The following is a 15117-nucleotide window of genomic DNA, read 5'->3' on the forward strand; positions in this document are numbered from 1 at the left end:
CAATCGGGGAAATAGGGTATGAAAAAAATCAATAAAAAAGAAAGTAAGTATTTATTTTAAAAATTGCATTTTCTGCACAATTTGACAATTTGCCAATCGTCCAATTTCCATTTCCCTTCAGCCAGTTTAAGCCGCTTAGCCAATGGCCATCACTTTGGTGCCGAAACTGGAAATTGCATTTGACTAATCCACTCTATTCCTTTATATTAACGAGTTGATGGAATTCTTTTTCGATTCGTTTATTTGAAATATATTTTAACATTTAGATTTTGATTTCCGAATTGATTTGTACATTAGAATCAATAATAAAAGGTAATTTATTTAAACGTTATTCATACGAATATGTAATGAACAAAGCGACAATATTTAATTGCATTTGAATATGGAAGAAAAAAAAGGGTAAGTGCTTGGTATTCCACTCCTATTTGGATATGTCACCATCCCATTTTGATTACTTCGAATATCTATCCTTAGGGTTGGGAGGCCATCCGTATCCTGGCGGTGGCCCTTGACTTTGTGTGTATCTCAGCTGTTCGCAGCGTGATGCCAAAGATGTCCTCGTGGTAGCGACTTTCGTCCTGTGGAAAATCGAAAGAGCAGTGCAACACAATGTATGTAGATTCGCTGTCATCATATGTCGCTTTACACTACATTGTTCAAAACTATTTTGGTGCTAGCTGGGAAATATTGCTCATACGCCGAGTGTGGCGGAGAGGAAACCCCTCCACTGTCGGTATTTATGGCTAAAGCTCAACATTATACCGCTAAGGATACTTACCCGCAGTGTTAGCAAAAATGTCTCAACTTCCGCCTCGCTTTTCTGCTCTTTGCCGGCAATGCACTTCCTGCCAAAGAGAAAGGAATACGGCAAAGTTGAAGTGTGTATAGAAAATACAGGAAAATTGTGAAAAACTCTTTATTTATTCGCACAGGAATATGGGACGTAATCTGTGGAGACTTTGCTACAAGATTTATAAAGTGACGAGCTGTAAGGGAAGCTGTAAAAGAAGTTTACTCTATTCTTTACTTAACATTAGCTTCATTTACTGGAACCCATTTGGCTTTGCTCTTTAATCGCCTAATAACCTTTCACTAATTTATCATTTGTATCTCTTCATAATTACAAGATTGAGGTAAAGAAGCATATGTATTTGTCTCTAAGGACCTTTCCAATTAGCAGACGCAACAGATGCGACAGTCTTTTCTGACCTGGTTTCAATTAAACTAAACCGCTTAAGACTACAAGCACATTTCCATTGAAATCCCTGCGTAAGGACAGCGCCATTATGCAATATCCTGTGCGTTTGGATTGAGACAGTCCGTATTTCACAATAAGGCACTTAATCAGAAGCTTTGAAAAAAATGTGAGGCCGAGAAAGGAAATATAAAAGCCAAGCGATGGCAAAATGCCTGACCGTTGGGCATTCGAAAACAGAAAACTTGCAATGGTAACTCAGGGGAAAAGGTACCCCGTCTCCCTGTCCAGGGAATGAGCAGCACTCTGGCCCACTCCTCGGCACAAACACACAGAGGCAATCAAACTTAAAGCAAAGCAAACCTTACCTGATGGTCTGGTACACATGCTCGGCCATTGTGACATCGCCGCAGACGTAGATGTGGCCCCGCTCCTGGACAATCAACTGGTACAACGAATCGAATTCCTGCTCAATCAGGTCCTGCACATATGTCTGCAATGCACAGGCGATGCGATGCCAAATCGAAAAACAAATCATTACATAAGCGGGAATTGCTCAGATACAGAGGGAAAAAAACAAACTATATAGATTCTTGTTACTGAATGTTTGTGGTATGCAATGTGATTTGAATTTCTTTTTATGAAAAACTTAACAAGTTGGGAACATAATACATGCAAAATATTCAATGTGTTTTCTGTGTACAACTTTATGCCAAAGTTTTGATTGCAAAGCCCATAAAACCTACCTTCGGAATGGCCTGCTCCCGGGACAGAGCGAGAAAAACTCGGTCCAGGATCTGATCCTTCTCCAGCTCCGCCTTCTCCTCGGCGTACAAGTCCACATCCCGATTCCGGCAGCCAAAGAAGAGCCACATCTTGGGCAATTTGGCTGTGGGATCCAGGTCGCGTAGCACCTGGAACTCCTGCCAGAAGGAGCGGAATGGAGCTATTCCAGTGCCAGGACCAATCAGAATAATGGGACGACTGCGGTCGCTGGGCAAATGAAAGCCCAGGGCGCTCCTCACGAACATGAACAGCTCGTCGTCCGCCCGCAAGCCGGATAGATAGTTGGAGCACACGCCGTACCGCTCGTCACCCTGGCCATCTTCACAGCGGTACTTCACGATGGCCACCGTCAGGTGGATTTCGTCACTCACGCGCCGCGGCGACGATGAAATGGAGTAGAAGCGAGGCTGCAGCGGCGTCAGTTGGGCGAGCAGAAGGGGAGCCGGTGGCCGGCAGGAGGGGAACTCCTCGAGGACGTCCAGCAGGTGGGGCAGTCGCCAGTGCCGCCAGTCCTCGTAGGCCGACGAATCGTTGACCAGCAACTCCAGCCGCTCCTTGTCCGCGGCGTCCTCACAGAAGCCCGCCAGCAAAGTGAGCAGCTGTCGGGATGGCGGAGTGGTCAGGTCAAAGAATCGCGCTAGAAGATTCCTCAGAGTGTCCGGCGGTATTTTGTCGTGCGGCTCCCAGCACTTGAAGATCCCATTCGATGTCTGCTTCTCCTTCAGCAATTGCAGCTGCAGCACCTCGTCGGGATTATCCACACCCACCAAGCGATTCAGCAGTCCGTCAACCAGTTCCGTTCGATTTGCCGGAAAGATGCCCACATGATCACCGGGCTCGTACTCCAAGCCGGGTGCACAGATCTCCAGCAGCATCGTTGTCTTGGCACCCTCGCTCAAGCGGGTCAGATTGTGGGGTTGCGCCTTCGCCTTGCAGCAGTGCACCTTCTTGTTGTGGTACTTGGACAGACTGCTGTCCAGGGATCCCTTATTCACCGACGGCACCAGACGCACCGTGTTCACAGTCAGCGAATCGTTCTGCAGCGCTAGCGAGGCATCCGAAAGGCTCTCCTCGGGATCCAGGCAGAAGGTCTCGCAGGCCAACTGAAATAATGTTTTATCGGATAGGGAGATTACCCATTTTAAACTAAAAGCTCATTTATTCAAATTCTTTTTAAATTGCTTAGATAAATACTGCAAAACTTCATTTAAAACCCTGCATTGCGTATACGCACTGTTGTTTCGGTACAACCATGCTTTAAGAATATCGCTAAACTCTCTTTATTATTATGATATTTGTTTATAAATGAAATTTGTTGACTAATTTTCTTGAGAATGTATAGTTTTCATGTGAGTTTAATTTTATGTTAGATGTAAAAGTGTCGTGGACTAAAAATGGCTTTCCAATGCATGTGCATTGCGTATACGCACTGCTCTCCTCGATTCCTTCTTCTTTCAAAAACTTGCAAATTTCCGCATGTCCCCAGCACAGATTCCGTGTCATGAAGGTGTCACTTTAGACCAACGCACACGCACTCACCTTGAATACCTCGGGAGCCCACTTCCGGAACGACTGCTCCTGTCCGCACATCTCGTCGCCGTAGGCCACCCGCAGCAGGCGTTCGCCGCCCAGCTCGCCCAGAATGTTGTCCACATACTGACCGAAGGCGCAGAAATTCGGATAGGCCGAGGAGCCGAGGGCGAAAACGGCGAACCGGACATTGGAGAGGGGGCCAAAGGTCTCCTCGGTGAAGGTGTCCGAGGTGGAGCCCCGCAGCGAGTCCCAGCGGTCGATTCTCTTCACCTGTTGCAGTGGCAGCTTCATGAACTCCTGCCGCGAGCTGGCCTTCATGAAGGACTTCGACGAGCCAATGCTGTTTGCGTGGGCGGAAAAGGAAAGCAAGTATTTTTTGGTGAATCATTTGGCCTATTGCTAGGAGGAAATTCCATCATCCAGTGCACCTCTTTTGGAGGCAGCCCAAAGTATGCAGGCCAGTTTTGGAAACAGTCCCCAGAACACTCAAATTAATGTGGGCCTGCTGGGTGGACTTTCCCGCCCTCCGTTTCATATTTCACAAAGGACTAACCAACAATAGGCAGGGGGCGTGGTCAAGGGCGGCCCCGTCCGCTTCTGCTGCTGCTGCTGTTGTTGTTGTTATTGTGCAGGAACTAAACAATGAACAAAACACGCCAAAGGAGGCAACAATAAAAGAAGAAAAGCAGAGGCTGACAGCAAAGCATTTATTACGCTTGTCATTGGATGTAGTGAAAAATTCAAGAAAAAACTCGGAAAAAAATGAAAATGAAATGTGCAAAAACTGCCAAAATAAAATGGGCACAAAGTACTGCTGTAGCCGGGAAGAAAAGACAAGATGTGGACTGGAATTTGGAGAAGGACATGGACTTGGGCAATCCACTAAAAAAACGTAATCATCCGCTCGTCAGCTGCTCGTCAGCGGCATGCTGGAAAAGCTGGAAAAGCTGGAAAAGCCCAGCATGTGAGTTTTCCCCCGCGCAAGCTGCATTTTCCGAATGCTCAGTTGGAAGGGGGAAAAGTTGAGTGATGATTCAACAATGAACACTGGCAGTCTTTAACGAAAACCCAAAGTCCGACGAAATATCCGCTTTTGGCCAGACTGCTCAGCGGCTCAACTGGCAGCTCGCAACTGCCAACTGCCAACTGCATCTGGCCAAGGCCATGGCCCACTACCAGTGCATTTAAAACTATTTGAGCTCCAGCTGCTCAGCTTGGCTTTGGGTCAAAGTTTATGGCTTTAGTGGGGTCGTAAAAACCTGTTGCCCCGAGCAGAGGGCTCAGCACCCGTCAGGACTGCCTGGCATGGAGCTTACAAGTTGTAGAAGCTTGTTAACAGCGACTGATGGAGCAGACCCTGTCGGGGATTACGGTCAAGATGAAGATCCCCACCCAAGCCCATAAGGCGATGGTCATGGAGAGGAATATTAAATTACGGCAATGCTACTTAAGCGGCTCTACTATTTAAGTAACGAGACCCAATCCTCATTATATCTAAATGAGTTTCGCAATACTAACTTGCACACAAAGTTGCTTTCATTAAGGGAAGGGCAAATAATGTTGGCAGTCTGGGGGCCATAAATTAGACAATCAATATTTCAGGAGTCAGCATGTGTAACCTACGCATGTTGTTTGATATCAATTACGCAAGAGATGAACCTAATCCATATAATCATCCCTTGAACTTTTAAATCCCCTTTAACCATTGTAATTATAAGTAAACGTAATCCCATTCCTAGCGAAACACTTGCAATTCATCACGGCGGCAGAAAGCACAACTCAACGCTTCGGTGCTTAGCCAAGTTGTAAGCTGTGTGACGCCTATCAACTTAATCACATGCTCCTTAAAGCGGCAACAACAACAGCAACAACGAGCTGGAAGGATCCACCGAGCACGCAAACAAACAGACATCCTTTTCACCCAGAAGTGCAGCATTGCGTGAAAAGAGTGTTGTAATTTACAGCTCAACTTTCACCGAGTGAGGCGGGAAAATGCAGGAAAACAGCAGGTGGCAGAGCAAAACTATTGAAAGCGAAAAAAATAGAAACTAACAGGGCCAAAGAACGAAGAGGCAGACTGGAAATCCTGGACTCCGAATAATTAAACCGAAACCAGGCTCCGTTGAGAATTGGCTGTACCTTTACACTAAAACACTGCTATAAATGTATTAAAAAAGGAAATTATAAATATATTTAAAAAATACAGACTTCGATTGATAACCCATATTAGAAGTAACATTGGTAAAATTTTACTATATTTTATTTTACTACATTACACTTATTCTATGCTTGGCACACACTGCGTATGCGTAATGCTCGCAGTGCATTCCCGCAGCATCATAAATTTGCCAAGTTGCCTAAAAGCTGGCAATGCCATTTTCGCCCCGTATTTATTCAGTCTGCTCTAGAGTCAAGTGGCTCCGCTTCATCCAACAACTTGTGCTTGTAAATATTTTTGTGCACTTGAAAATCCGCTGAGAGCGGGCATAGAAAAAGGATGCTAATGATTTTGAGAAGCGTTTTGTTCAAGTGCTTGGCTCCACTCATTATGCAAAGTGGAGTAATTGCAAGCTTATAGGTGCCATCATCAGTGTGAAGCAACTTTTATGGCAAATGCATCGCAGCCACCTGTCCTTAATGATGACGTCTAAGGCCGGATAAGTGCCCCATTCCGTGCTGTTGCAGTTTACAGACAACAGGATACGGATGTCAGGTGCTCACACATAAAAACACAAACATCCCACCCGCACTGCAGACACTTAAAAGGACACTCGGAGGCGTTGATGGCATAATGGACTGCAATTAAGTGTGCTCGAGATGACACTCACTTGACTCAAAGCAGGACAAGGCCAGTATTTTTAAACCAATTGTGCACTTTTGTGGTTCTCAAGCAATGTCAGTCCCAACCAGTGAACTGACTTCTGTTGGACCACAAATATTGTACCGAAAGTCGCTAGTCTTCCCCATCTATTGGCTGAAAAAGTCTCTGCTGGGATTTGACTTTCGACACGAAACTATGCGGAAACTATTAAGCAATAGTTTCAGTTTCAGTTTCGGCAAGTTGCTCAAACAAGTTGGCAAGTTTCAAGCTTTAAAATTAAATCAATCGAAGCAAACAATTAAGAGGAAAGCAATTTGCGAAGCGACAAAATGCCTCGGGAAAATAAGAAAAACAAATACACGAGCCAAGCTCACTCGAGCGTTTAAGCAGCCAAAAGAGGACCTTCAGCAGTTCAGACCAGTTCACATGATGAGGATAGCCTCCCCGAAGCGATTTTGGTATCAGGCTGCGAGGCTTGCTTGTTTAAATTGCTCATACGCAGCGTGGCACCCGAAAGTCAGTCAAGGAAGCAGGGCCTTTATCTTCAATGCTGGCCAAGCAAAAATTGCAATCGATTAAAGGGAGTGCTTGAAATGTTGCAAAATAATTGAAACGATTATAGCCGAGTCCTACACAAAAGAGTCCACGATAAATTTGCTCTGTATAATTTGCCCGACAATTAATCATAATACAAATAAGAAACGTAGGCCGAGAGAGGCTAATTAACTCAGGTTTGGCAAAATTCCTGCGAAACTTCCGCCCAAATGAGCTTCGCCCAATTCAACAAGCAGATAAATGCAAAATGGTATCCAATGAAGAAGTAATAAATCAAATTAATTGGTTTTTACAGCACACAAAAGGAGTGAAACTAAAAACGCCCATCACAATTCGCCCATTATAATAAACACAAATTAATAAACATGCCCAATCGATTCAATAAACACGCACAATTATGTCAGATCAGAGAATACCGCCATTATTTTTCAATTAAATCATCTCCCTTATCGCAAGTGCAGAAGTGCGGAAATGCGGCCGCAGGACATTTTTTACAGCCCGACTCTTCATATTACGAGAATTATTGAATTGGCTTCCGTCCGTGGGGGCGTGTGTTTCTTTTGGCAGCCCCGGGTCCTTCCGCCAGCGCCATATGAATTTTCAATTTCATTTTCAACAGGCGACTGCCAGCTTGTTTAGGTATAAATTTAGCCACCAAAGAATGGCTGTGTGTGAGTATGTACATAAGTGTGTGTGCCCCAAGTTGTCAAAGTTGTCAAGCGGAAATCCCCTTTACATCATAAAAACCCCACACACAGACCTACATACGATACGTGAGGGAAAATATCGAAATAACAAAATTATTGTTATTGTTTTTTCCCCTTCGCAGTGGCGGAAGGGAAATTGCGCGGATTTGTCTGTTCTCTCGAGCGGCACGCACTTAAGTGCGTGTCCTTATCCCTGCGTGCATCGGTATGTGTGCCAGTGCCCATGTGTGTGTGTGTGTGTGTGCCTTTGTAATTTTAAAGCCGAGTATGCGGGACAATAGCAAGTGAAGCCAATTAATAATACAAAAATGCCAAATATCTGTCAGCAATAAAGCCAGCAATTCTGGAATTGCAAGTAGCTACAGTGGGCATACCTGATTGAATATAATTGATTTTTCTTAGCTCCAAGAATGTCATAAATTGCGTTTAGAAAAATATTAAAAAACGGTCACATGTCTAGCTCGTTACTTAAAATTTCCTTGATAAATATATTAGATGTTATATTCAATTTAATGAAAGTAGACACGATACAATGTTACGAAAACTTTGTGTTTCATGATTTAAAAGCGTCACGAAGATATTTAGATTTGCTTTATTTTCTGTCTTGTTATCTATCCCTTCCTATGGTTACTATGTTGGATCGCATTCCATCCCAGTCCAGCAAAATAATTAATTAATCCGGGGTTTGTTACCTTACCAAAGACATGGGATTAAAATCTCATTGCATGCCCCACAAGGTATGCAATAAAAATTGATACGAAAAAACCGCATTTGCATGAGCTTGAAATTCAAAATGAAAGAAAACTTGCTTAAAAAGCAATTCAGTTACGCCCACTCGTCCCTATTTATTATCCTTGCTTCTTCCACTACATCGAAGTAAGCGCAAAAAATTGATTTATACGAAATTTATGCAAAGACTGCGCCAACAGAATCAAGAGAAGGAGGAAGGGCGCCCAGAAAAGGATGGGAATTTATTGACTCACCTGGAGTCCTGCAATCCATGCTCGCCAGACTCCTGGACACGCATCGCATACAATTCCTGGGAGAATAGCTGCGTGGCACGGGGCGAAAAGTTAAAGTTCACATTTCGGGTCGTTAGGAGGCGGCTGGGCCTAATCCATTAATTAGTTTACCATGATCCGGATTCCGGAGGGAGTACTTACCTCGCCATTTTCGGGGGGATCACCGTTGCCAAAGGTGGAGGCCACAACAATTAACAATGCCTCGTGCTCAATGGAGGATATATCGTAGTCCGACATGCAATATATCTAAATGAACAAACAATTTAGCAGTCTAGCAGTGGGTATCCGTATTCTTTTCTTTAATTTTTTGCTAGGCGAAACACTTTTGTGGTCATTAGATACTCGCATACCAAAACACGCATTATGGACAGAGAACCTAATGAGTCTGTATTCCTGCAAATACCCTGTGGTTTGTCACAGGTGTTTGCCGCTTATCTTATTTTGCCAGCCAGCCGGCAGATGCTTTTTACACACACACATGTCGAGGAAACCAGGACCTCGACTAGGCCAAGCTGGACTGAATCCTGGGGATCGGACGAAAACGGAACCAACCGGACACTAAGCCGGCACAAAAAATGTAAAAGTAAATTTCGGTTTTATGCTAATTTGTCTCATGTGGCGCTGGCCTTTACGGCCTTTGCGGCCTTTAAGTCTAAGGTCGCAGGTTAAATTGGGGACGCCCGAAATGGGGCTAATTTTAGATGTAGGCTAAAGCGTTTTATAATGTCAAATTAGGGATGTCATTTGGCAGTATGAACTATGTCTAATGGCAGCTAATTTCCTGGGCTTATTTCGAACAAATTTGAAACTTAAAGTGTAAACTAGCCGAGATAAGTGCTAATAATAATAAATTTTCAAGCTGAAAATTCACTTTTATTGAAACCCCTGCGAACTGAAACTTTTACTACAAAACTGTCAAGCTGGAATGTTCATTTCGTAGGGTTTTTTATTAAATACCTCGTGCTAAACTCACCTGTGCGTTGAATGCGTGTCCCAGTAGTTCACAAAGTTGCTTGGCATATTGCTCCGATTTGCCAGTTTCGGTGGCATATAGAACGGTTGCCTTTATGCGTTTCGACAAGGCGCGACCAAATAGTTTCGATGTAAATTTCACAGCCCTGCAACGAAGTGAGAACGAATCTTTAGCTCGTGTACTTGGGCAAATGGTGAATGACTTAAAGCTGCACGTCCAGCATCCATAGACATTAGACCCATAAGCCTTCTTGTCGAGGGTAAGACCATAACATATGTAGAACATAAGAGGCGTCGGCTGATATAGCCACTTTGATTGACATGCCACGTAATTGGAAAATTGTCTACAAGTGGGGCACACATATGTATTTTCGTCTAAGGACCCGCACACATGGCTAGTCAATAATCAAAGGGGCGCAAAAGAATTTTATTGCATAAAGTCCGACGATGCGATTTTCCCTCGCGCCCCTCATTTCGACATTTAAAGTAGGATCGCATAAAATTTTATGCACAGCGAACAGCGAGGGAACACAATGAAAGTCATGGAATTTTCCTGCGGAAAATTAAAAGCCAATACATGAGAGGAAAGCCGTCGGCTGCTTCAATGCCAGACGTTATTCGGCATCCCTTTGGCTGTATTGTATTTATTATTAAAGAGTTGTTTTTATATATCAACTGAGTACTTGCCTACTTGGCATTCTATTGAGGATCTAAAGGTAAATGGCTTACATAAATTCTATTCTGAATAAAATACATTAGTTACTCATTGAATTACGTCTGCTTTCAACAAAGAAAGTTCTAAGAACTCTGAGATGTATGTGTATCAATGTAGGGTATTCCGTAGTTCGAGCTTAATGGAGGATTCCCATTTCTTATTTTCCTTTGGGATCCCATTGTTTTCTTGGCTCTGCGCCGGCTGCCTTCTGTCTGCTGCTGGCAGGGAACTACTTTTTGGGATAAGAGGGCAAATGGATGCTTATAGGCAGTTTAAATGTAATTCAATATGTCTGGCACTTCCACTTTGCAGCACCTCGTGCCCGACGCACTTCCACTTCTCGATCCGTGGAGCTCCTCCACATCCACATCCATCTCCACATCCAACATTTCATCCACACGCATTTCACTGCACACTTTTGTGCGAGCATGAATATAATTTCATTTTCATAAAGTTGTCGATGTCAGCGCTGATTTAATTCCATTTCATCTCATCAGAGCTAAGAGCCGCGGCGCGTGCTGAAACAATTAAACTTAATTATGTCTACGGCCTGTCATCCCAACAAGGATATATGTGCGGATATGTATATCCTCATAAATACGTAAATACTCGTTCGTAAATACGAATGATTTCATTTAAGCACTGATAAAAAGTTGTACCCTCGAATAGGCGTCGATTTAATGCAACACTTTTAATTGATAACTTTTTAATGAATTTGTGAACGCCATTTGGCAGTTGCTTGTTGGCCAATGCAATGGCCATGTTGTTGGCTTCACCGAACTGATTGCAGTAAATTAAAATTAATTAGCATGCAAAATACGCTGGTGTGGACAATGCTATTAACATGCTGCGATTTAAAGTGCGTTCGTTAAATAATCATTATAATTCTTCACGCTTTATTTAACAGCAATTCTCATTATTTCATATGTTTTTTTTCAACCTGCTTAATTGTGTAATTGATTTTATTTGTTAGGGCTCACCGCAGATGTTTGTTTGAGCAGCCGATTAATGGAAGGATACATGAATAGGTGTAAGGATTAAATGCAATTCAGCCAATGCTAAATGAATAATCTGTTCGGATTTGCATAAATCCGATAGTTTCAGCTTCGTTCATTTGTTTACAAGTCGGATACTGAGTAGATTAGAATATTAACAGAGTCAATACTGTATTAAAAACAAACATATAGATGCACTTTTCTTAGTGAGGACTGCAAGGTAGCTAAAATCCCTACCAATTTGTTTGGATCATTGGTTTTTGCTTAGACTTTAAGTTCGCAAAGTCACTGAGTTTAAATAAACTCTCTTTCTTGCTGATGGATTTCAATTTAAGTTCGTAAAAGCGGAAACTAACTTATAAATGTCTCAACGTTTTACCTCGCATAAAATAAGGACATCAAATTTGCATAACAATCAACTTCAGCCGCACATATGTTCCCAATTCTCCTGCTAAATCTAGGGGAGATCTCAGATAGAAAGGACGTGGCAGTATCCCGGCAAATAACATTTAAAATAACAATAACGGGCACAACAAACCTGATGCAATGTACGAAATTATCCGGGCGACTTGATAACACTGGAGCAAATGGAGGAGGTGGAGAAGGATGAGAAGGAGGAGCTGTGCAGCTGTGGAGCTGCGGAGCAGGAAGCCCCATGGCAATAAACCACAATCCATGTAATCTACTTAAAAGCTAATCCCTGCTGATGCTGTCGTGTGACACGGTGGCAAAACGACCGAACACCGTTCCGCACACGGGGACAATTACACGGGCAAGGATGCGAGTATCAACATCATCATCAGCCGCCGAATGGGGCAGGATAATGCTGTGAGTCTGGGCAGGAACAGGAACAGGAGCAGGAGCAGGAGCAGCACCAAAGGTCGCCACGTTAACGGCAAGTACTTACCTAGCGATTTGTTTAAAATTGAATTTACGTCTTGGCTTCTTGCCCTTGCTCTCGCCACGCCCCTTTTTCCACACGTGGGTACGCCAGGCGGGATCCTGGTACTCGAACGAGGGCTTCAGGTAGTACAGAGCCATCTCCTGATGGAACACCGGCGTTATGGAGCCCGACAGTGGCGGCACGATCCAAATCCAATCAGCGGGACACCCATTCCTGTCAAGAAACACAGAGAGAAACAGCAACGGTAAGTGATGTCCTTTAATTGACGAGTGGGTGGCTGAATCCTTTGGACTCATTTCCCGCCCAGCAGTCGGAATAACGAGTATTTTTAGTGCCCCAAATGGGAGATTACCATTAACTAAGTTAATTGTGGCTGCCCCCCGTCTGCCGTTGCCATAAAAATAGACACGAGGCTTATGGTTTTGATTTAGTGCTTGTACGGGGAGACGATTTAGACTGGTTTGGGGATTCTAAAATAGCCCATTTAAACAACTTTAAAGATTTTTGGGAAGTGGGCAGGAGCTCCGAAATTTGATATCTAACTATACGATAAACAAAGATAAGCGCTTATTGCGGAAATGAAATGCGAATAATGTAATATATATTTGTAACTTCTACAACCAAAGAAACTCAGCCGCATTTCGCAACGAGAATGAAATAAGTTTGACAAATTGTGCGGCATTTATGTGTCTCGCGAGCACTTTACATAAACGCTGGCGACAGCAAATTGGAAACGATAAATTTACTTTCGCACCTGCAAAGAGTTTTCCGCACGATTTTCCCCGCGGCCGTGGGCGTGGGCGTGGTAAAGTCAAATAAAACACGTTACGCCATAAACATGCGGTTGGAAAATACAAATATACATATGTGGATACGGATATGGATGCGGATGCGAAGGTGTCATAAATGCAAACCCAGCCGGGTCATAAACAAACACACAGGATATAATCGCCGATCTGGGACCTCGACTCACCTGAGCTTGGACTCGTTCTCGAAGTGCTTCATGAAGCTCTCGCTGGCCGTGTGGTGATCCACAATGGTCACGTTGCGACTCTGGTAGGAGTGGAGCACGGCGATGTTCATCTCCACAACGGCCTTGTCCTTCCACAAGGATGTGGGTGTGCGGGTATCCAGGTTCATCTTCAGCGCCACCGTCTGCGGTCAGTTAAAAATGTTGAATCAATTTCGTTACTGCCTAATCGCTCTAATCGAATAACCATGTCCATTTTCGATTTTCAATTTTCGATTACTGCGTTCGGTTTTGTGGCCAGCATTTATTAATTACCAACTACTGCGGTGGTCAGGCCCAACAAGTGGCCCAAAGCCCAAAGCCTCTTGCCACTTGCCACTTGCGAGTCAGAAGCCACACGGTATGTCAATTATTAATTTAGCCACAGGACGTCGAATGTCACGAGTGGAGTTGTTGCTTGCAAATGACTGACTTTGATGATGACAAATACCACAGAATAATGGGAATGTTTGCAATAATCTTAATGAAAAGCACTAGTTATATCCTTTAATACTTTGAGTTTTAATACAAACACTAAAACTACATTTCAAAGCTCGTATATCTGCATAGAGAAAGTTTTTTTTATTTAATAATATAAGTTATAACAACTTATCGCACCTAAATTGATTTTTTACGCTTTCGGGTAAATGAGAACGGCTAAACTGCATTTCGTTTTCATTAAATAATTGAAGAGAATTTAACAAACTAATAATTTTATATTTTATATCAAGTTCCATCCACCAATGCACCTGTGCACATTTTGCTGTCATAAAGTGAAGCCCGATTTCTGGAGAAGTGCTAATGGCGTTTCCATGCTGCTGCAATCTAATTAGGCTGCTGAGATCGATCGAATTTTAAATGCACTGCCAGTGTATTTAGTTGCAGGTCAGAATCGAGCATATGATGCATAGGAGTGCTTTAGTTTTCAGTCCGTAAATTATTGGCCAAGGCAACATTTTTCAAGCCTTAAAGAGCCGCCCTTCCTAAGTGCTGTTAACCAGCTTACTCCCTCCACCCACTGGCACATAGCTGGTGGGTAAAAAGAATGTTGGCCCAGAAAAAAGGGCTTTATGTGGAGACAGCAGGAATGATAAGGGGGGGAGTCCCCGGTTTCCGGGTGCTCTGCACATTATGCGGCCTTATAATGAAATAAGCGCCACATCGCGATACAGCGACAAAGACATCAAGGACATCGGACAAGGACAAGAACAAGAACAAGGACAATGTCACTGGAGGAGGGGACGGATATCAATACTAAAATTACCCCACATATAGACATGGTCGAATGTCTTTTTACTCCAACTTACCTCCAGCATATTGCGGCGATTTGTGTCGCATAAATTCCGGCTGCCAATCTCTGTCGACATGTACCAACCGCTGAATGTGGTGGCCGTAAACTGGATGCCGCCCACATCGAACAGCATACTGGATACGGCGGGCAGGGCGTACCATCGCAGTTCCAGATCCGAGAACCATTCGAATCTGCAATGGGAGAGCAAAAGTATTGGTTCCATTCATTTCGCCAACTCGATTCACATTGCGAGATATGGGTGGGTGGTGTGGGTTGGGTCTGTGGGCACAAGCCGCTATTGTGGATGCAAATCCATTGGTTATACAAGCCATCACCCGACCAGCTGATGTACGTCGGACTTAATCCCGACATGGCATCGAAGCCAAGCTAATTGGGAAGCTAAACATTGCAGTCCCAACTGAACCGCGCATTTCAGTGGATTTAGACACTTATTCTATACAGAATTATGCAGTTTAATGAAGTGGTGTTAGTAGTTTCTGTGCTAAATTAAATAATTTACTAAATGTCAAATGAAGATTTACATTACCTATGACTGAATGTTTACTTGAATCCCATAGTAAAGCTGATTCAATTAAAGAGTCACGATGTCAC

The 15117-nt window shown here is 43.6% G+C and overlaps 1 protein-coding gene across 3 annotated transcripts in view; it reads right to left on the reverse strand.

Annotated features, from left to right (window-relative positions):
* Window positions 1-323: 323 nt before the first annotated feature.
* LOC120458004 (nitric oxide synthase) overlaps window positions 324-15117 on the reverse strand; it is a 33380-nt gene continuing 18586 nt past the window's right edge. The window contains exons 9-19 of one of the 3 annotated variants that reach the window (XM_039645499.2): window positions 14522-14696; window positions 13179-13360; window positions 12209-12418; window positions 9593-9737; window positions 8761-8865; window positions 8581-8648; window positions 3521-3854; window positions 1942-3084; window positions 1564-1688; window positions 779-845; window positions 324-578 (exon numbers count right to left, since the gene is read on the reverse strand). In XM_039645499.2, the coding sequence (XP_039501433.1) occupies window positions 471-578; window positions 779-845; window positions 1564-1688; window positions 1942-3084; window positions 3521-3854; window positions 8581-8648; window positions 8761-8865; window positions 9593-9737; window positions 12209-12418; window positions 13179-13360; window positions 14522-14696 (2662 nt within the window). In that variant the 3' untranslated portion in view covers window positions 324-470. Of the gene's footprint in view, window positions 579-778; window positions 846-1563; window positions 1689-1941; window positions 3085-3520; window positions 3855-8580; window positions 8710-8760; window positions 8866-9592; window positions 9738-12208; window positions 12419-12557; window positions 12837-13178; window positions 13361-14521; window positions 14697-15117 lie in introns of those variants that run through there. The other 2 variants (XM_039645501.2, XM_039645500.1) reach the window with 2 other exon arrangements.

Source organism: Drosophila santomea, chromosome 2L (assembly GCF_016746245.2).
Source record: "Drosophila santomea strain STO CAGO 1482 chromosome 2L, Prin_Dsan_1.1, whole genome shotgun sequence".
NCBI lineage: Eukaryota > Metazoa > Arthropoda > Insecta > Diptera > Drosophilidae > Drosophila > Drosophila santomea.